This window comes from Notechis scutatus, chromosome 4, assembly GCF_049901735.1.
Source record: "Notechis scutatus isolate UNSWTSFEM ecotype Mainland chromosome 4, rNotScu1.2, whole genome shotgun sequence".
NCBI classification, from domain to species: domain Eukaryota; kingdom Metazoa; phylum Chordata; class Lepidosauria; order Squamata; family Elapidae; genus Notechis; species Notechis scutatus.
In genome coordinates, this window is record NC_142012.1 from 141,950,496 (window position 1) to 141,973,574 (window position 23,079).

Here is a 23,079-nt window from a genome sequence, read left to right on the forward strand (position 1 = left end):
AGATTGGAACCTTCCCCAGTATCCGGATTCAATTATTATTTTGAAATTATTTACAAAGATGTACCTAGAACAAAAGAATTCATTTTCATTTCAATAACTCTCTTTTTCTGGCTATATTACAGTCCTTGTGTAGTAAAGCTGCTAACTCTTGAACAGACAGTTGAGAAATGTACAGTGCATAATGAAATTTACATCGCTCAGATTAATATCACTCCAAAGGGAAAAGTGGGGAAGAAATGAAGGTAGAGAAAAAAACCCACAATCTTCTACCTAGAACATTTTCCATTGCTCCTAAGGACTACTTGTTATAAACAGCTCTATGAGGAAAATCTTGACTTACGTTTCGGTATTTTTATTTCATTAATGCACTTTGACACTGCACACCAGCCATTTTGGGAATATCTGTATTGCTAAAAGTAGTACAATGGTAGTAATAGCAATTCTAACAGTGCATAACAAAAGAGAAAGTTTCAAAGCAACTTCACAATCCTATGCAAAGTAGTCCTCACTTCTGGCAAAGGTAATGGGACTATTTAAGAAAAGTACAAAAATACAAAAGGAAAGAACATTTCAATTAAAAGGATAAGAAAGAAGGATAGAACCTTAGTTTACTTTGGTGTTTTATCCAAGAGAGTATTTTTCCTAATGTTCCTTTTGGAAGAACAATCATATATGGATCTACTTTAAGGAAACAAACTTGCCCCAAAGGGGTACATTTTGGTGCTAAAAATTCCTTCATTCTGCTTCTACATTAACCTTACCTACTTCTGTATATAATTTCTCATCAACCTGAAGAAACTTGTATTACATAGAGAACACTGTAAATGTACTATGGTAGACACATGATATACAGTATGTCTCCATCCACGAAAAATAACTTGGAAATAATCACCACTTGGTCAATGTCCCAAAGGTGCTTTTGCAAAATGCACCTGGACTGGTTTTTTCCTTGAGGAAGAACAAAATGTTTTGTTCTTCTTCCTCAAGGAAAAAACAGTCCAGTTGCTTTTTCAGAAAGCACCTTTGAGACAGAAAGCACCTTGGATGAACTGTTGCTATACAATTAAAATAAAATCAAGGATCTCTACAGAGACTTGATCAAGGATGAGCTCCTTCTCTTTTCTCTTAAAAATCCAAATATGAAAGGGATCTTTTCCAGACTGTAGCTATCCGCATTATTCCCAAAACCGATAGCAACATTTTCTTAGTGTAGCAGACTCCATGACCTTTAAAAGGTTAGGAATATCTGATTTATCTGCAAAACAAACTCAAGCATTTCATTTGGTTTCTGGTGTATTCTTTTCTTATAATGCAAATAACCAGAATCAGAACAACTGAATTGTTTATCACAGTGTTTGGAAAGTTCCCTTTGGAATACTAAAACCTAAATCTTGTAGTTTAGAATCTATTCCTTCTGTCTAACCATATTAGGAGTAAGAAACAACTATCCTAGACCTAACATAAACACTCCAAATATTGATATAGATTCTTACATTGCATGTACAAGTTGAAGATTTTTTCAACCAATAAAACAAGAATAGGGGAATCTATGATCTTCCAAATCTGACTGAAACATACCTGCTAGTACTGCCAATGATGGGAACTGTTGCTATACAATTAAAATAAAATCAAATTAGTGCGGCATTGTAGCAGTATACCAGAAAGATCAGAAACAAAATAGATGGAAAAACCAGAATTGGTTAAACACTGAATTTCAATTTATTTCTCGTGTTGTCTAGGAAAATGTTGGTTCAGTAGGTATGGTTTCTGACGATTGGTCTACAAAAACCCTACTTTTTAACCTTCAAATTTGAACCAAAAACATTCTTTTTCCTTTGGCTACATAAAGGTGCTAAATGTCTGGGACTAACATGTGCTATCAAAGTTCGGGAAAATATAATTTGCAATTAGGAACTCAGACTCACAAAAAGAAAAAAAATCTAATTTAGAACATGTAACAGGATTCAGAGCAAATCCGTAGTATTGTCAGTTATGGCTGGGGAAAGACTCCTTGCAAAAAAATTTATTCATTGCCAATCTTCACAAATATATGAGATAAGTAAAGAAATAATCAAATTCAGTAAAAGGCACCCATTATATTTAGATACACATTCCCTTTTTTCTTTCCTTGTCTTTCCTTATCAATTTTAATCACAATTTATTATTAAAATTATAACACTGGTAGATATTAATTACTTCCACAGATCTGAGGATAAGGGCAGTTAAATTAGGAAATATAAAAAAAAACACAAGACATTCCCAGATGAGATACAAGTGAAACAGATGTTTACAAAATTTCCTTAACAAAAAGTATATTTGATACAGTTAAATGAACAAAAACTTGCTTGGCCCAAAAGATTTCCACAGGGATCTTGGATATTCATCAAGAAGCTTCTGTATTTTCCAACTCATTCTAATTGTTGGACTTAGTCCCTAAAGTTTATTCATCATTATGCAGAGTCAACCAATTATATTGTTTGTCAATAAAAGAGATTAGAAGGTCACAATTATTTGGAACTCTTGTTCCTTTTCCTATTACTCACCAAGGTTGGGTTGCGACATGGCCATTGAACGTTGTGATACTGGGGTGGAAGTGGTTGAAGGATGATGGCTCATGTGATTTAATGGCTGGGTCATAGTCTTTCGAGGATCTTGCCAAGTTGTAATTTTCTCTATGTGGCTACAAAAGAGAAAGTTCTGAGTTATTAAGATTATTCCAATACTAATTTTAATTACAAGTTTCTCATTTGTTTATGCTATATATTAGTATGCCTCCCTACTTTTGGTTGGCATCATAATATTAATACATATAAGTATCCAAAACTGCTATCAGTTCACTCTTCTGTCATAATATTTTATTACCATCACAGACCTGATAAAATATCTGTTTTTGAGATGAATAAACAATATGCTAAATTAAGCATTTATCTACAAAGCTATTTTCCAAAGAACCCATCAATCTGTCTATTGAAATTACTCAGCTACATTTGAACATCTCTGTATTATTGGATGTAGTCTTGCAAACCAAGATAGGAATATGCAAACTCTGGAAAAATTTCAAGGGCAAAGTTCTTGAGACATCTGAGAATTCTTGAATCTTGCAAAAGTTAATTTTCTATTTACCTAAAAGTACTAACCCTTATTGCATTAATTACTAGTCTTCATACAGCCTGAAATGTCTTCATTATTTTATTATTTTCTCATTTTCCAAATCCTTTACTTTAGAATATCCTGCCTCCAAATATGTAGATATCCCTTGAACTTGTTTTTTACATTATTTTCCTATAGTAGAGCCAATGAATTCTATAGTGGGATAGTTGTTCAACTCATTCCAGAAGTAGCTCTAACTCTGATGGTAATTCCTCTCAGAAAAGACGGCTCCATTTCCGATTCAAATCAGCCTTCAAACTTGGGTGCACATATAGGTAGCTACTTGAAACAGCTAGCTTCAGTTACACACCTGGAGATTTAGCAAGGCCTTCTTTCTATTTTAGTACCCTGAGGAGCTTCTACCAATTGCATACATGATTTCATATAGATAAGTAAAAAGAAATAAACCATGCCAACATCAATATCAGTCTTGCAAGGTAGTGCATACAAGTAGTACACCCAGAAGAACAAGCTCTGTTTTATTCTAAGGTACATTAATAGAATCTTGCAAGAGTGAAAATACATTTGTCCTCCCATTGCCTTTACAGCCCAAGAAACTAAAGAGGGTCCCTCTTGAAATGTTCACTATATCCACATGCCTCTGCAGGCAATGGCCACTTATCTGACTGTTGCCCTGGCTCTGTCTCTTCTCCCTGTCTCCCAAAGTAGAATTACTTCACCTGGCTGTGCTCTCTGTCTGAAGTACTTCACAAACCTGGCATTCAAGTTGGTATGATTTTGTTTCGTAGTAACAGCAGTAAGCAGTAAAGTACTATAGGTAGTCCTCGACTTATGACCACAATTGAGTCCAACATTCGAGACATCTGTTAAGTGAACTTTGCCTGATTTTACGATCTTTCTTTTCACAGTTGTTATGTGAATCACTACAGCTTTTAAGTTAGTAACACCGTTGTTAAGTGAATCTGGCTTCCCCATTGACTTTGCTTGTCAAAATTTCATAAAAGGTGACCACATGACCCCAGGACACTGTAACAGTCATAAATATGAGTCAATTGCCAAGCACCTGAATTTTGATGATGTGACCCTGGGATGTTGCAATGGCTTAAGTGTGAAAACCATCATAAGTCCCAATGATCATAAGTCCCTTTTTTCAATGCTATTGTGACTTCGAACACTCACTAAATGAACTGTTGTAAGTTGAGGACTACCTGTAAAGAAAATGGCTCCTAGCATAAAATTAGGCTTTCCCCAGGATATTACCAAACTACAGAAATTCCTAAGTCTGGCTGCTGCAGAAAACTTAACACTGGACATACCATACGGTATGATAAATAAGGCACCGTGCCCAGGGGTGGGATTCTACAGGTTCACACCTATTCTCTAGAACCGGTTGTTAACATTCTAAGCAGTTTGGAGAACCGGTTGTTAGAAGAAATTAATGGCCTAATCCTGTAAGGAAGGCAAGAAGGAAACATTCTGGTGTTGCTTACAGAAACTGCCTCTCCGTTAACCCTTATTATATTCTTGGCAGAACTAGACTTCCTGTCTCAGGATCTTCTCTGGAGTTTTTTTTTTTCCTTATTTGCTGGTACTTTGATTGTGTGGAGTGACCATTCAAAGTTACAATGGCACTGGAAAAAGTGACTTATGGCCGTTTTTCACACTTACAACTGTGGCAGCATCCCCACAGTCATGAGAGGCCAGGCGAGGAGATGTGTGCCTTGATGTGAGTGATGTTGAGTTGCCCACGCCCAGCCAGTCACATGACCACCAAGCCATGCCCACCAACTAAACCACGCCCAAAGAACTGGTTGTTAAAAAATTTGAATCCCACCCCTGACCGTGACCCTAATATCATATGAGGGCCATCTTCAATTTCAGTTACCTCTTGTATCTATTATTAATTTTTATCTTTCTCAAGTGGGCTTAATTTGAGTTTTCCTTCCTTCTAGCTAAGCATTCCAGAATTGGAGGTGGAGCTATCTCCTCCCACCACAAGTACCATAAGAATCTTCTAGCTCTGCCTATTGTTTAATATGAAGGGAGAGATCAGAATGCCCTGTATCTACTCAAGAAAAAAGACACCCATGACAAATTCATTGTATTGTTCTTCATATTTTCTCTCTGTTTCTTTGTTTGTTTTCTTCATCATTTTACACTTGTATGCTTTCAGGCATCAACTGGATATTTTTTCTAAAAGCACAAAGAAGGTTTTTAATTTTTTCTTATGAATAATAATAATAATGATAATAAAGGTAGCAATAAAATAAATAAAATAATAAAAAATGAAGTGGCACAGATTCTGATGTAACTTTTAAAAACTCTGCACATTTATCTTCACCTTTATCCCAGATTTTCAACTCTGCAGCTCAAAGCCACTTTCAATTTTTCTGAATCACTTGCCCTCCCTTTCATCTAGTGAGTCATTTCCTGGCTGCAAGGTTTCTCTCAATTCTAGTTTTGCTTTCCAGCACTTGTTTCTCTTCTATATTATTTAAACATTTTCCCTCTTCTTTTCAACTCTGTGCTGTCTAAACATCTAAGTTCTTTTTTTTTCTATAAACAAAATACTGAAACATATTTGATGCCTCTACATATGTTGGATATCATCTCGCATAATTTTTCAGGATATTTAGGAAGCTATTCATAAGAAAAAAAGAATGTATCTGAGCATCTAAGAACTTATTTTATTTTATTTTATATTAAAATAAAATATATTATATATCAATATTAGTATTAATATCTCTAAAAACTGACTGTTCTTTCTTAATGAAAAAATCTTGACAGTTGACCTATTTACCCAGTTTGTCCTTTCAATATATGTATTTCAGTTTAAGTATTGAAAATAGACACAGTTTTAAATCACTCCTATCCCCTGTAATAATAAATATACCTAGCAGTTTTGTACATCTGTCCTATCAGTTCAACAACTTTATGCATGTTGTAGTTACATTATTTGCATTTTAAGCAGCATAAATTCTATGTGGCATAGAAGTTTTCACTGATATACATAGTATATATCCCATTTAAATAATATAATTTACTAAGCTGGAAGTGATTAAAAATGTTGAAATAAATTGTTTCAGCAAATTTCAAATAGAAACAAACTGAAATGCAAACAGAAGACTAGATATTGAAATTGGACAATAAGGTTTCTTTCATAGAAAGACAAGTTAATGATCAAATAATAATCCTAATCTATCAGTAAAAGAATAATATTTATATGAAATCCCAATCATTCTTGATAATAAATTCTTGATTGTGAAAAAATCTAATGTCACATTGGGCAGTTAGACATAATTATGGCTTCTATTGTTAGTTGATAAAAAGGTATCAAAATACATTTATTGTGGCATAAGTAATACAATACTACAGTCTAAAGAAATGAGAACTTAAATATAATAAAGACAAAAGAAATATGGAAAAGTGTGTTTTTTTTCTTTGTGGCAAAAAAAATAATAACAAAAATTAAACCACCTTAGAATCTAATTCATATACCATACTACTATATGCCATCACTGCTTTTTTTTTGTCTAAGCCATATTTAGATGAATTTGTATGTCCTGAAAGGTATGATTTACAAATCATAGAATTCATTTATGTGGTAATCTCAAACCAGACAACACATATTATGCCATAGTGAAACATGTGAATCCAGCCCATGGATTACCTTCAAGTTCCATTTAAAATTTTTTGACACAGTAAAATCAATACTAAAATGAACTTCACATTGATATCAGTGGGAATTCAACTAATTCAACTAATGTAACTGCATATAATCCAATATGGTCTATTTTCATAGCAGTACAAAAAGTGAGGAACACATGTATTTATTTTATTATCACATACAGGTACAATGGCTTTAACACCTGTGAAATACATATATGATCCTCATTTTGTTAGCTGCTAGATCAGCATTTAATAAATGACTAAATCTCATTCAAAAATAAATGGAAGCTTCTTTTACTGGATAAACTGGTAATTTAAGATATGAAAAATGTTTGAATTACTTCAATGTACAAACAAAGCAATGAGTTCTTCTAAGAAATGGCAATGACAACAAATGAAGTTGTTTATTTTAATAAGTCTGCTACTGAAATAGGCACCTATTGTTTCCAACCATGCTCTATTCTCCCTCCTGTTACTGGCATGCTGTAAATATCACAGTGCCAAGTGTTATCTACTCTTTTGGGAAACACATTTGTCGCAACACTCCCTGCTGCAGCAGTTGCTTTCTTGTTCACCAAATTAGAATGAAGGGAACTGCAGAGCCTGGTTTTCCCCTTGTTTGTTTTGTCAGTCAATTCTCCATCCCTTTCAAATGTAGCCTCAGAGATGCCTTGCTCTAAAGGGAGAGTCCTGCCATCTGCTTCTTGTCCTTTCATATAACTATGAGCTTGATAACAACTATCTCCAAAACAAAAAGGCCCTAAAGTACCTTCTCTTGAAGTGGAGCTGAAGTGCAAGGAAACTACAATCCCATGAACATGGGAGGTGCATTTCTGCTTTTTTTGAAAGGAGAGATAAACTGGAAAGAAGGAGCTCACAACATAGTCTAGATTTTCATGCAGATCAAAGACAAAAAAAAAAAAGTGAAACAAGGCTGGGCAGGTTGAGCCCAAGACATTATAGCATTTGAGAAGACTGGAGACTGTATTGTACTCTCCTTTGATTGTGTTGTGTGCCTATTTAACAATAGAGTTATCTCTATGCCACCCTAAACTCTTTCTTAAGTCAGGTGAAACCTTTTGGTAGAGGCTTGAGATGAAACCTTTGGTGGCTGAGGGGAATATTTAACCTTTCAAAAGAGCCCAGGGCAACAGAGATGGGTGGTGATGCAAATGGAAGGGGCTGGAACTTTTTTTTTTTCCTTATTGTGTGTTTGAGGAATTCCTTTGTTTTCTATCATTATGTTAACCTGATGTTAGAGATTATGCTAGATAGTAATGTCTTTCTTCCCTTGTTGGGGCAGAAAATTGTTCCACCAATTACACCAAGAAACTCTGAGGCTACCAGAAATTTTTTTTGGAGTCACAGGTTGATCTTCACTATCTTAAGAGTACAGGACACAGGGCTTACAGTGCTCTTGTCCAGCACCAGATGCAGCTCTCAGCAATAGATTCTCTTCCTTTGCCCCAAAACACTGTCTGGATAATTGTCTGGTCAAATATTGGTATCCCTCAATTGTATTGTATCCCTCAATTGATGACTGTTTGATATTTGTATTAAGTCACATTAATAGAAATACGTTTAATATTTAAGGGCAAAACAAAATTGGAATGAATTACAGCATTCTTGTTTACAGCTTTCATAAATTTTTCATAAATCCAAACAATTCATTTAAAAGGTATTCTCTTAGGCTTAGATAAAGCCCTTGTATTTGTAATTTCAAAAAGAGCTTAAATAAATTTGAGATAGGTAAAATATTTAAAAAAGGAAAAGGGGGAACAAAAGGAAAAAGAAAACATTAAATATATATATTTATATTTTTGATGTGGTTTCACTATTCACTCAAGTCCCGATAAAAGAGACCCTTGAAATCATCAAAAATAAATACCAACCAGCTAAACACCTCATGAAACTAACAGAACACTGCTTAACCAACACATATTTCATATACAAAGGACAAAGATACAAACAAATAGAAGGAGCCCCCATGGGATCACCACTGTCACCTGTCATTGCAAACCTGTTCATGGAAGAATTCGAATCCAGAGCCCTGGCCAATGCCATCCTCAAACCCAAACTATGGTTAAGATACATCGATGACACATTCGTGATTTGGCCCCATGGACAAGAAAACCTAAACAATTTCCTAACACACCTAAACAGCGCACACCCCAAAATCAAGTTCACCATGGAAACAGAAACAAACAAACAACTACCATTCCTAGATGTACTAATCTACAAAAAAACAGATGGCACACTAGGACACACCATATACCAGAAGAAAACACACACCAACCGCTACCTCAACGCCCAATCCCACCACCACCCAGCACAGATAAACTCCGTGGCTAAAACACTAATTACTAGAACCAAACGCCTGGCAGACAAGACACACATTAAGACTGAACTATGCACCTTGACTAAAATATTGACAGCCAATGGCTTCCACAAAAGCAAAATCACCAACTTGATCCACAAAAACACACTGAGACATAATAGAGACCCAGAAGATGAACAGACCCATGGAACAGTTGTCCTGCCCTACATAAGAGGCACTACAGACAAAATTAGTAAGATACTATATAGACACCACATCAAGACTGCCTTCAAAACAGACAGAAAAATAGCAGCCATCCTCAGAAACCCCAAAGACAAAATTGACCTGGAAAACCAAGGCATATACGAAGTCCCCTGTGCATCATGCCCGGCCACATACATTGGACAGACCAATAGAAGAATAAGCACCCGCCTGGATGAACACAAAATGCAGTCAAAAAGCTGGAACACACTTCCTCACTAGTCCAACACATGGAAGCCACAGGTCATAGAATCAACTTCAATGGCACCAAAACCCTAGCCACTATAGAAAATCCCAGCCACAGAATCATCAGAGAAGCCATAGAGATTGAAAAAAGACCAGAAAGCATGAACAGAAGAGATGATTCCACCAGGCTGTCAATCATTTGGAAGCCTGCACTCACAAACAAAAAAATCTCCACACCACAAGCCAGGCAAACACCTGGGCACAAACAGATCCCCCCTGATACCTCCAGCTCAAACACACCCCAACCAGGCACCCAGATGAAACCCAGCTTCCTAACTAATGATAGCCGTCCATTTACCCGAAGCCAAGCTGCACTAAAGGCCTCCAATAAAGTAACACAATGCTGCCAGCCAATCAAGATACAAAAAGAGCCAAAAAAACAGACAGAAGATATTAGAAGTAGAAAACAGCAAACTCCAAGACCAATAAACACAGACCAAGACTCTCAACCAATCAGGATGAAGAAAAAACCATTCTGGCACAGCAATAGGCTGCCCCAAATTTAAATCTGAAACCACTGTAAAAGTCTAACTCACAGACGAACACTATACAAAAGCCTGATGATGGCAGATGAGATTCTGCTGAAATGTTGCTACAACTTTAAAAGCACCACTACTATGACATGGGAAAATACCCGAACAAAGGTATTTATATGTATGGTATTCAGCTTTGTTTGGGTATTTTCCCACGTCATTATAGTTGTGCTTTTAAAGTGTAGCAGCGTTGGCAGAATCTCATCTGCCATCATCAGGCTTCTGTATTGTGTCTGTCTGTGAGTCAGACTTTAAAACAGAAACGGCTGTGAAAGTCTGACTTGCAGACGAAGACTATACAGAAGCCTGATGATAGCAGATGAGATTCTGCCGAAACGTTGCTGCAACTTTAAAAGCACAACTATAATGATGTGGGAAAATACCGAACAAAGCTGAATACCATACATACATATATACATATACATATACATAAAGACTGCATCATCAAACATCACTTGATAATATTTGACTTATCACCCGAAGGGCATCCAAGATCTAAATGCCATCCAATTGTTAAAAATCTTCTTATTTTATTCAAGGTAGCTGTGCTATGCAGAGCTGAATATTGAACATAGAAAGCTACTCAAATCAGATCATTAATCCATTTCCACACCAGCCTTTCCGAACTTAGTACCTTTCACATGTGATGACTGAGCCCAACATTTCTGGAAGAAATGAGGTTTTGAAGTCTAATTCTTACTAATAAGCAGCAATAACTAGATCAGGGGTGTCCAACCTTGGCAACTTTAAGACCTGTGGACTTCAACCCCCAGAATTCCTGAAAGGCATACTGGCTGGGGAATTCTGGGAGTTGAAGTTCACAAGTCTTAAAGTTGCCAAGGTTGGATACCCCTCAACTAGAGTTCAAATAGGTATGTCCAATTTCCCCAGGCTAAAGCAATTTTCCTTTGGCATGCTCTATTACCAAATTATAACCTAATATTAAAATAATTAAAATGATTTTCAGAGTTGTCTAAAAATGTGAACACTGCTCTCAGGTTTTTCCAATAGCAATTGATGTAGTTATATGTCCCATAAAATTTTCTGCTTTTCAATTCGACATAAACTTTTTAAATCCTTGGTTCTGTAGTGAAAAATCTCAAAGTGAGTAAGTTGTGGTTCTTATATTTTATATGCAGAAACTTCATTACCCTCTATTAGTCAATCCAATGACTCACTGCTAAGCACATAAACTGCTTTTACTGGAAAGTCCTACTAATTGAATGAACCTCTTTTGATCTGTGATGGCTCTTCTTTCATGCAAATCATTGCACTTAACCAGTAGATGACCACATTTATATCAGCAAGGTTTGGTTTTCAACCATATTCTGGACAGCCCGCAAAAACATTCAGCGCAGTTTCTACTCTACATGCAATGCATTACTGTTGTTCAGAGTTACAAATGAGGAAATTAATAGAACTGTGATTCAAAACATATCTAGTGAGTATGCAAAGATATTAAAATAATGTAGAGTTTGTAGAGTCTAAAATGTTACAGCTGCATTTGGGAAAGCAGGGGGAATATTCTGTATCAACACTGTTTAAAACTAGAAATTTAAGGTTGTCCTTGTAGTAGAACCAGTAGCTCTGAAAAGCAGTAGACACTGAACCAGTTCGGTGTCTGCTGCTCTGTTTGGCCCACTCACCCACCCGGGCTCTTGGCTGTCCTTTATTAACTTTTTCAACCTCAGCTGCTTTGTGCGGCACAGCTGAGGTTGAAAAAGCAGGAAAGAAGAGGAGTTTGAATGCTGCACACCCGCATGCAGCGCTTGTCAGCTCTCCGGACGGCACAGCTGAGGTTTTTAAGAAATGGTGGTCTACGCACGCACAAAACACACTTTCACCTGGATGGGATTCAACCTGCTGGAGAACTGGCAAATCACGCCATTGGCTGGTCCTGCCCCGACCACTCACTCCTTACCTGGCATGCGCGCCATTAAACTTGCCTGCTAAGTTGCTAATTTTCCTTTTTTCTCCCCCGACCATCAGCTGTTCTGCTGTACCCAGACACTGGTTCGGTGTCTGCTGCTCTTCAGAGCTACCAGTTCTATAGAACTGGGCTGAACTGGTAGCATCCCACCCCTGGCTGTACCAGGAGATTTAAATTAGCTGGAAAGCAGGAAATCATTGGATCTCTTGCTTTCTAGCTAATCTAAAAGCACAGCTAAGCCCGAAGCTTCTATTATTCAGTGCAGACTCAGGTAGCCGATTGCAGAAACACAGATCTCTAAGTGAATCTGTGATTCTATGAGCAACTCAAGCTGCCTTGCCTGCTCTGCCTGATTTTGGGTAAAAGTTGCTCCTTTTCATAAAGAATTCAATATTTACATACACGGTGTGTTGTGAATTAATTTTGTGAGTTTGTTTGCTAGCAAATTTTATGAGTTTGCTTGCAAGGAAATTTTATGTGACAAACTCAGGTAGCTGATTGCAAAAAGATAGATCTCTAAATGAATCTGTGATTCTGTGAGCAACTCAATCTGTCTGCCTGCTTTGCCTGATTTTGGGTAAAAGTTGCTCTCTTTTTTTATAAAAAAATTCAATATTTACATAAATATTTATAATATTTACATACAAGTCACATGAGCACCAAGCCATGCCTAAAAATTAGGTCACAGCCACAGAACCAATTGTTAAGAAATTTGAATCCCACCCGATTATGGTGAAAAGAAAGCCTTTCAACTTCATTCAAAAACATGACAAGAAAGTCTTTACAGAGGGATGGCTTTATTGTGGCGTTTTTATTAGTGTGCTCAGTTTCAAGGAATTCAAAGAAGAGCTCTACTTAGTAAATACTACTTGATTTCATAAGGTGGAAAACTAACTTATTTTTAAACACTAAGACTGATTTAAAATTAGCATTTCCATTTCAGTTGGTCTTAGAGAAGAGGAAAATATTTTCCATAGACCAAGAAAGCTACAGTGATAGCAAAACAGAAGAATTTCATTTGTATATTTTGATTTAAAACAAGCTGCCTCATTTAGTGACTGTTTGTAGTTACAATGATGATGGAAAAGTAATTTAATGACCAACCCTTGCATTTTCAACCTCCACAGGTCTGTAAAGCAAAAGAAAGGTGAAATAAGATCAAAAGCACAGTCATGAGTTCACTTAGTGACTGCTTCACTTAACAACCAACTTGTTGGTGCAAATTGTGGTCACTAAAAAAGAACTATCTATGCCTGATGTTTGCAGCCGAGAGGTTTTCAGACTGAAGAACCTGGTAGTTAAAGAAAAAAGAATTCCTGACGAAGAGACAAAGCTCTAGTGATGGAAAACTGGCTGCATTTGAATAATTTTTTTGTTGCCCTTCATTTCTCACAGACTCCATTAAGTTATTGTAGAACCATAGAGTCTTGATGAAAACAAATCACCGGAGCCTGATGATTACATCCCAGAGTTTTAAAGGAGCTGGCAGAGGTAATCTCAGAACCACTGCACCATATCTTTCAAAAATCCTGGAGCACCGGGGAACTACCAGAGGATTGGAAAAGAGCTGATGTGGTTCCCATCTTCAAAAAAGGAAAAAAAACAGACCCAGGAAACTATAGACCAATCAGCCTAACATCAGTACCTGGGAAGATACTGGAAAAGATAATAAAAAAACAGATCTGCCAACATCTAGAAACAAGTAAAGTGATAATTAGCAGTCAGCACGGGTTTGTTAAAAACAGATCATGCCAAACCAATCTTATTTCATCCTTCAACACAGTGACTAAATTAGTAGACCAGCAAAATACTGTGGACATAATATATCTAGATTTCAGCAAGGCATTCGACAAAGTAGACTACAACCTACTTCTTAGTAAGCTAGAAAAAAGTGGAATAGATAGAACCACCACTAGATGGACTTGCAACTGGCTGGCAAATCGTACTCAACGAGTAGTCCTTAATGGGTCTAAGTCTACATGAGGGAAGTAAGCTGTGGGGTGCCACAAGGTTCCGTCTTAGGCCCAGTACTCTTCAATATCTTTATTAACAACTTAGATGAGGGAAAAGAAGGGGAACTTACCAAATTTGCAGATGATACTAAGCTGGCAGGAATAGCTAACACCCAAGAAGATAGGCTCAAGATCCAGATGGATCGTGAGAGACTAGAACACTGGGCAATATCTAACAAAATGAAATTCAATGTAGAGAAAAGTAAAGTCCTACACTTAGGCAAGAAAAACCAAAAGTACACATATAGACTGGGTGAAACCAGGCTCAATAGCAGTAACTGTGAGAGGGATCTTGGAGTCTTAGTGGACAACCAATTAAATATGAGCCAGCAGTGTGCAGCAGCAGCCAAAAAAGCTTATGCAATCCTAAATTTTATTAACAGAGGGATACAATCAAGATCAAGGGAAGTACTAATACCACTCTATAAAGCCTTAGTAAGACCTAGAGTACTGCATCCAGTTTTGTTCACCACATTATAAAAAAGATGTTGAGACTCTAGAAAAAGTACAGAGAAGAGCAACCAGGATGATTAGGGGACTGGAGGCTAAAACATACAACGAACGGTTGCAGGAACTGGGCTTGGCTACTCTAGTAAAGAGAAGGACCAGGGGAGACATGATAGTGGTCTTCCAATATTTGAGGGGCTGCCACAGAGAGGAAGGGGTCAAGCTATTTTCTAAAGCGCCTGTAGGCCAGACAAGGAATAATGGATGGAAACTGAACAAGGAGAGATTTAACCTGGAAATAAGGAGAAACTTTCTGACAGTGAGAACAATCAACCAATGGAACAGCTTCCCTCGGAAGTTGTGGGAGTGCCATCACTTGAGACTTTCAAGAAGAGATTGGACTGCCACTTGTCAGAAATGGTGTAGGGTCTCCCACTTGAGCAGGAGGTTGGACAAGATGACCTACAAGGTCCCTTCCAACTCTGATTATCTGTTAAATACCTCTGTGCTGGAATGCAGTTTGAAAAACCCTGTTCTATCCTCTCCTTTTATTGCATGAAGCTAAGCCTCCATGGGATGCATCAGGTTTAAAAAATATATTTTTATACAATATTTTGGCCTTTGGTAGGATCCTGAAGACTTTGCCCTGTGTTTGAGAGCATGTGATGAAGCCTGCTTGTTGGTTAAGCTGAATGTCTGACTGTTGCTTCTTTAACTTTTCCTGGCTATTATGTGCTTTATGTGGGGTTTTATATGTTTTTAACATTTTGTTAGCCATCCAGAGCCATGTATTTGGGATAGGGAGCCATATAAATCTAATGAATGAACGAATAAGATCACTCTAAAACAGAGAAGGTTGGGTTGTGCAAAGCCATAAATAACAATTATAAACCATGCCAGAATCTGCAAATCTAGTATTTTTGTTTAGCAGGATATTATATATTATATTAGCTTTTCTAATATAGTTTTGTGTTCCGAGGGCAGAACAGAGAATGGATTTTATGGCTGAACTGAATCAAAGAAAGCCAGTTTTAGAGCATGTGGGAATTTGATGACTCATCAGGTCCAGCAACCTACATGTTCTCAGTCATTTACTGCTATTTGAATAGTGACAGCTTACATTGTCCTGTAGAATATCCGGCCAACCAGTACCATTGCTACAAAGCTACTATTAAACATGAGATCTATTATTGTAGCATTGTTATTATCTAAATAAAATTGTCCTGCTCTTAAAACTATGTACCGGTATGTCTGCAAGAAATGTCAGTTTTTCCTTCCCCCTCCCACTTTTCAGATTTTATTTCTTGATGGGTTTTTTTTCTCTGTTTCATCATGTTAGTATTTGTCTTTGTGATAGTGTGTGTGTTTTGTGTGTACAAAATAGCAATTCACTTAATGCCATTTAAAATCAAATTATCTCTTGAGGTTTAGCCCAGCAAGTTTTATCATGTTGATCTTGTATCATGTGTGATATTATATGTACATTGTACATCTAATGGACTAATAATACTGTGCAATATTGGGAAAGTCTGTTTTGTAGGTATTTAAAATCAATTATACAATGTACCAAGAATATGATCATTTGGATACCATAAGATCAGTGGTGGGATTCAATTTTTTTTACTACCAGCTCTGTGGGCATGGCTTGGTGGACGTGGCAGGGAAAGGATATTGTAAAATCTCCATTCCCACCCCACTCCAGAGGAAGGATACTGCAAAATCTCCATTCTCTCCCCACCCCACTAACCTGCTTTCCAGCTCTGTTCTCCTGTGTAGGGAAACAAAAGAAGACCCGGCCGATCAGCTGGAACTCGGGAGGCAGAGAATAGATGGGGGCGGGGCCAGTCAGAGGTGGGTTTTGCTGGTTCTCCGAACTACTCAAAATTTCCGCTACCAGTTTTCCAGAACTGGTCAGAACCTGCTGAATACCACCTCTGCATAAAATGCAATATTTCAGAAGCCATATAAAACTATTGATATAGAACATTACAATTTCTAACAAATCCTGCAGCTCACACTGGATACATGCAGAATCATAGGAGGTTCATAACAAATGGCAACTGAACAAGTTGTAAAGAAAGTCAGTAGACTTGAGGAATTACTTCTAGAAAATAATATGTGAAATACTTGGATATCTGTTAACAGATATGCCACAACTGCATATGGTTTAGAACCTAAGTCCTCTTATTTGATATGGTGTATTTTGCTGACCTTTCAACAAAGTTCAAACTGCTTTCTCCTTTCCTCAAGACTTTCTCTATCATTGCTGAGATAAGAAGGGAACTGGCATTGTCTGGTTCCCTAATGATGTTAACTTTGTAAGGCAAGCTTTAGCCTGCTCTGGATCATGGGCCTCCAGGCTTGTAGCCACACCTTTGACTATGAAAGGCATTCAAACTCAGACAATTTAGGAACTAATCTTTGCTATTTATCTATATAGAGAACTGCCCCCTCTCAGAAGGAAAATACAATATTTCCCACTCTAGACTGTCAAGAACAGACAAGTGACGTGTCATTTGCTGTTATGTCAGAATTAAAATACTTTTCTGAAATTTTAAATAAGCACTTTCTCATTCTTTTCGTTTATGGTATTTCAATCTCATAACAAATCAGAGATATCACCTGAAATTATAAATCGCAGGAGGAATTTAGGCATATATATACAGAATTACATGCACAGTTTATAATATTGCATTATATAATATAACACGGCCAGCCCCAACCAATCAGAACAAAAGCCTCCAACCAATGAGAACACACCCCACCCAATCGACGCAGCCAAGCCCCCACCCAGTCAAGTCACACCCCACTGGCAGTTAGAAGGAAGAAGCATGAAATCACATCACTCTGAGAAGCACAGAGCCGAAGAAGCAAGCCTGAAGATGATATGATACTTCATATAGATATATATCTTCCGGAGAAAACCCAATAACCAAAGATCCACATACAAATATCAGAACTCAGAATATATATATATATGTATATATATATATATATATATATATATATATATATATATATATATGCATATATATGATATATATATTGCACACACACACACACACACACACACACACACACACACACACACACACATATATATATATATATATATATATATATATATATATATATATATATATATATATATATATATAATGTTTTCTTAAGTTTTGTGGTACTTACATGTATGGCATTCAGCTTTGTTCGGGTATTTTCCCATGTCATTGTAGTTGTGCTTTTAAAGTTGTAGCAACGTTTCGGCAGAATCTCATCTGCCATCATTAGGCTTCTGTATTGTATCCACACACACACACACACACACACACACACACACACACACATATATAGTCTGACTCACAGACGAACACAATACAGAAGCCTGATGATGGCAGATGAGATTCTGCCGAAACGTTGCTACAACTTTAAAAGCACAACTACAATGACATGGGAAAATACCCAAACAAAGCTGAATACCATATGTGTGTGTGTGTGTGTGTGTGTGTGTGTGTGTGTGTGTGTATGATATTCAGCTTTGTTCGGGTATTTTCCCACGTCTTTATAGTTGTGCTTTTAAAGTTGTAGTGACGTTTCGGCAGAATCTTTATCTGCCATCATCAGGCTCGTGTATTGGGTTCGTCTTCGTCATGTGTGTCAGGCTTTCACAGCCGTTTCTGTTTTAAATTTGGTGCTAGCCTCGTGCTTTGTTTGAATGGTTTTTTCTGTGATAGATAAAGCCTTTCTGTGTTTATTGGTCTTGGAGTTTGCTGTATTCTGCTTGAAAACTCCAAGACCAATAAATACAGACCAAGACTCAAAGTTCTTTGGGCTTAGAAGTTAACTCAGGCCAGAACTGATTTCTATTTCGATGGGATTCCTCTAAAGAAAATACATCCAGAAATTGTACACGTGTGTGCAGGTCAGCTATAAGAAATTAAAATTGGCTCAAGAACATTACTACTATTTCCTTTTATTAACAGAACTGACTCTGGTTTCAAGAAGATCCTCAACAATACAGCCTTTAGTCAACCTTTTTTAATCTGATGGGTTTCCCTCAAAGCATTTTTACATGGGTAACACTATAGGGAGATACACCGATATACTGTGGGGATTGCATTGGTGGTTTGTATAAACAAAAATATGGTGAGAGGTCCCTTCTAGGAACCAGGTTCTATACAAATGTCCAAGCATGCTGTCACCAGTTATCACTGCTGTAGATATTTGATAGTTATAATTTTTCACAAAAAAATTAGGAATTGTAATCTGGAAATTTTTTATAAAAATTCCATTAATGATTACATAACTCAGAATAGAGCTGGAAGGGACCTTGGAGATCTTCTAGTCCAGTCCCCTCTTCAAGCAGGAGATCCTATACCATTTCAGCCAAGTGACTGTCCAGTCTCTTCTTAAAAACCTCCAATGATGAAGCACCCACAATATCTGAAGGCAAGCTGTTCCATTGGTTAATTATCCTCATTGGTAGGAAGTTTCTATTCAATTTCAAGTTCCTTCTCTCCTTGATTATCTCCTGAAAAAAACTATAATTTATAATGTTCATTGTAGAGAAGAATATATTATTATATTCACTCAAAGTAGTGGTGTAGGTTAGCTTAAGACAGTAGTGGCTAACCTTTTTCAGCTCCTGGCCCTCCCCGATGCCCCTGCACATACGCACGATTCCCCCCTCATGCACCGTGCGTCTTTGCGCGTGTGTGTGCACCCCCCTCCTTGCACGCCATGCATCTGCACATGCGTGCGTGACTCCCTACTCGTGCTATGTATCTGCGCATGCATGCGCGATTCCCTCCTTGCACACAGCATGTCTGTGCATGCGCACACGATCCCCTTGCATGCAGCACTTCCCTGTGCATGCACATGCATCTCCCATGTACCCCCTCCATCCCCTGCGCATGCATGCTAGATACCCGACAACCAGCTGTTGGGCGGTGGCGCGCGCATGCGCAGTGGGGCTCTTCCAGGCGACCTCTCATGTGCTGGGGTGAAATGGCTCTGTGTGCCACTTCTGGCACGGGTGGCATAGGTTCACCAACACGGGCTTAAGTGATGCCCATGGCCAACTAATACGACTCTTGATGAACCAGAAAAAAAAACTTTACTAATGAATTATAAAAGGGCATTAGCCTTTAAACTGAAACCAGGATCCATGTGGCTCAAGGAATATGATTCTTTTTTAGTTTATTGAATAAAGCTGGGATTAAACAGTTTTGTTTAATCTTTTGTAAAGCAGACTCTTATGTTTTCCCCTTACCAAATCTAAAATAAAATGTATAATAAAAAACAATATTCAGTTGATGTTCTGGGACTATAATTCCCATAATTCCTAGGTTAGGGAGGACCAGTTAATTATTCTGGAAGAAATGCCCTTTCCTTTTTGAAAAACACACACATGCTTTAAAGCAAAAGATAGACATCTTTTTCTCTATTAAGGTTTGCATTTCCTCTGGGATGGATGGCACTCTGTGCATAGAGCTTAGGTGAACTACAGGCCAAAAGTTATTAAGAACACTCACATGCTATGACAGCTGTTTTCTTCTACATTCTCTTCTTTCTAAACAACTGGCTATAGAAACAACAGAGAATTCTTAACAACTTTGGAGAAGGGAGGACAGAAATTATTTCAATAGCTCAACGGATTGCAGATTGCTCACCCCAAAAATGAAAGAAAAAATGCCTTACTAAATTTATGTTCATATTTTTCTTCACAATACTGAGATCAGCATACCTTCTACCCTGGTCATTCTGTATTAAGGTTCCACCGATCCAGCCTGACAAGTTATGTAGATTGAACTACATAGAGAGCATTCAGATCATTTCTCTTGGCTTGCACCAAAAATAGACATACAAATGAAATGGTGATGTAAAATCATAAAGAAAGACTTGGCAGGAACAACGAGGAAAGTACCATTTTTTTCTCCTCAGTACTGTGACCCCAAGATAGAAAAGATGATTTCATAAAACCCTAATTATGGTTCACTTTATCAAACCTAATGACATGTTAGGTGCTTGCCACAGATAAAGTGAACAGGCAATACCTGTTTTATGCCTTTGACAACTAAGAAGTTCTTATTTTAAGCACTTACTCAAAGAGCTCAGCATTGATTCGTTAGCAAATTTTTTTCTCCACTTTAAGAGCTAGACAGTTGTTTGGGATAAATGACTGGATGTCTTCTGTGGTTAAAGCTTGGTTAAAAAACAACAACAACCAAGCAAGTAAAGACATGTCCTATCAGAAGGCTAGAATAGTCTTGATAAAACAGCACTCCAAATAAGTTGCTAGCACACAAAAATATTCAGTATATTACTTACTTCAATGGATCTAGGTCAATTATGAATGTAAGACAAATATAAATGTTAATTATGTGATGCTTATCAGGCTTCTCTTAGACAGTAAAAGAATCTACTGAGAACACCACTACCATCAATTTCAGAAATACATCTGAAGACTGGTTTGTTCCTGTGAATATCATTAGCTAATTAGTCTTTTTTAGACAACAATCTTACCTCTGTAACATTCATACTTGTTGTCTGGCTTATCAAATATTTGGGGAAAATACTTTGGCTTCATAAATTGATTATTTCATTTGAAATAATTATCTCTTGATCTTGAAAAAAGGTACCACTTTTTATTGGCATAACTAAGCCAACTAAGTGAATTGTGTGGGGATAATATAATTGTATGTTGCTGAGATTTATTTCTGAACATTATCCTCCACTATTGTGTTTTTAATCTTTGTGGCAACCCAAAGCTAATATTGATTAAATGAATTAATGAAAAATAATTCTAAACCATTGAAGATTGTGCTTTTACACTTCCATTACACTTCCTTTTAAACTAGCTTGAGACCTTTTCAGGGAGAAATTAATTCAAGTTTACAAACTGATGAACTTTTAAACAGAATATAGTTTATATGTAAAACATTTCTGATATGCAAATATAAATAAGCTGATAAATAGTAATCATGTTATATGGCTATTTGCTTGACAATGCCTTCAAATGTCCTGTCCAATATAGACATTAGACTAATTGGTTTATAATTTCTCTGGATTATGGTTCATTTTATCTGATGATGCAGAGTGTAGTATAGTATGGTACAGTGTTTCATGTCTATTTCTTTGGAAATCTGAAAAAATGATGGTGTGAAATGGGATGGCTAATGTAAAAATACAAAGGAGGTGGAACCCTAAACAGAATACCTATATTTAATTTAATTTAATCTGCTAATGAAAAATAATCTATTAGTATAATTCTTAATTACAGTCTGAAACCTAGGCTACTGGATGCAGGGGTGTCCACAGTAGCTCAAAGTCCTCGCTCAGACTAGATCAAATTAATCCTGTCATTCATCAGAATAAGCCAAGATGGCTGGCTGAAGAATTCTGAGAGTTGAAGTCCAGAGGTCTTAAAGTTGCTAAAGTTAAAAACCCCTGGAATAACCCCTGCTTCCCCATATGTTTATATCCCACACATCTGTTCAAATAACAGACTTTGTCCATTATTATTACCAATATGTTAATCCAGGAAGAATCAAGACAGTAATACTGGTATTTTCATTTGAATATTATCTATAAAATAGTAATGGGGGATGATACACTACCATAATTATAAAATCTTATGGATATCTTAATCTCCTTTATTTTTCTTGATTACAAAATTTATATATCGTAGATGCACAACCTGTTAGGAAAGTCTTACATCGGAAACAGCAGGTTCTTCCACAGATTATGGAAAAGGAACCCAATAACCTTCAAAGGATTTATTATAGATTTATTAGCTTAATTTTTAAGACCACAATTTGGATATTTTTAGGTTTGAAGTTTTTATAGAGTGTTTTGTGGGATTAGTATACTTAATCATTGTGATTTTACTGTTATTTTTTAAATTTTATTATTAACTACTGTGCAGGGATTGGATTCAAATTTCTTAACAACCGGTTCTGTGGGTGTGGCCTAATTTGTGGGTGTGGCTTGGTGGTCATGTGACTGGCTGGGCATGGCTTGCTGACTGGGCATGGCTTGGTGGCCATGTGACTGGTTGGGCATGGCTTGTATGTACATATTATAAATATTTATGTAAATATTGGGGGTTTTTTTATTAAAAAAGAGAGCAACTTTTACCCAAAATCAGGCAAAGCAGGCAGGCAGATTGAGTTGCTCAAAGAATCACAGATTCACTTAGAGATCTGTGTTTCTGCCATCTGCTACCTGAGTCTGCACTGAATAATAGAAGCTTCAGGCTCAGCTCTGCTTTTAGGTTATAGCTAGAAAGCAAGAGATCCAATGATTTCCTGCTTTCCAGCTAATCTAAATCTCCCAGTACAGCAGAACAGCTGACGGTTGGGAGTGGGGGGAAAGGAAAAATAGCAACTTAGCGGGCAAGTTTGATGGCATGAATGCCAGGTAAGGAGTGAGTGGGTGGGGCAGGACGGGGCCAGCCAGTGGCGCGATTTGCCGGTTCTCTGGCAGGTAGCATCCCACCCCTAGTGAGAGTGCATTTTGCGTGTGCGTAGACCATTTCCTCATTCTGTGCCGCCC

The 23,079-nt window shown here is 37.1% G+C and overlaps 1 protein-coding gene across 2 annotated transcripts in view; it reads right to left on the reverse strand.

Annotated features, from left to right (window-relative positions):
- Positions 1-23,079, reverse strand: part of WWTR1 (WW domain containing transcription regulator 1) — a 92,002-nt gene that overhangs the window by 27,024 nt on the left and 41,899 nt on the right. For both annotated transcript variants that reach the window (XM_026664909.2, XM_087965139.1), the window contains exon 2: positions 2,544-2,680. In XM_026664909.2, coding sequence (XP_026520694.2) covers positions 2,544-2,680 — 137 coding nt within the window. The remainder of the gene's footprint in view (positions 1-2,543; positions 2,681-23,079) is intronic.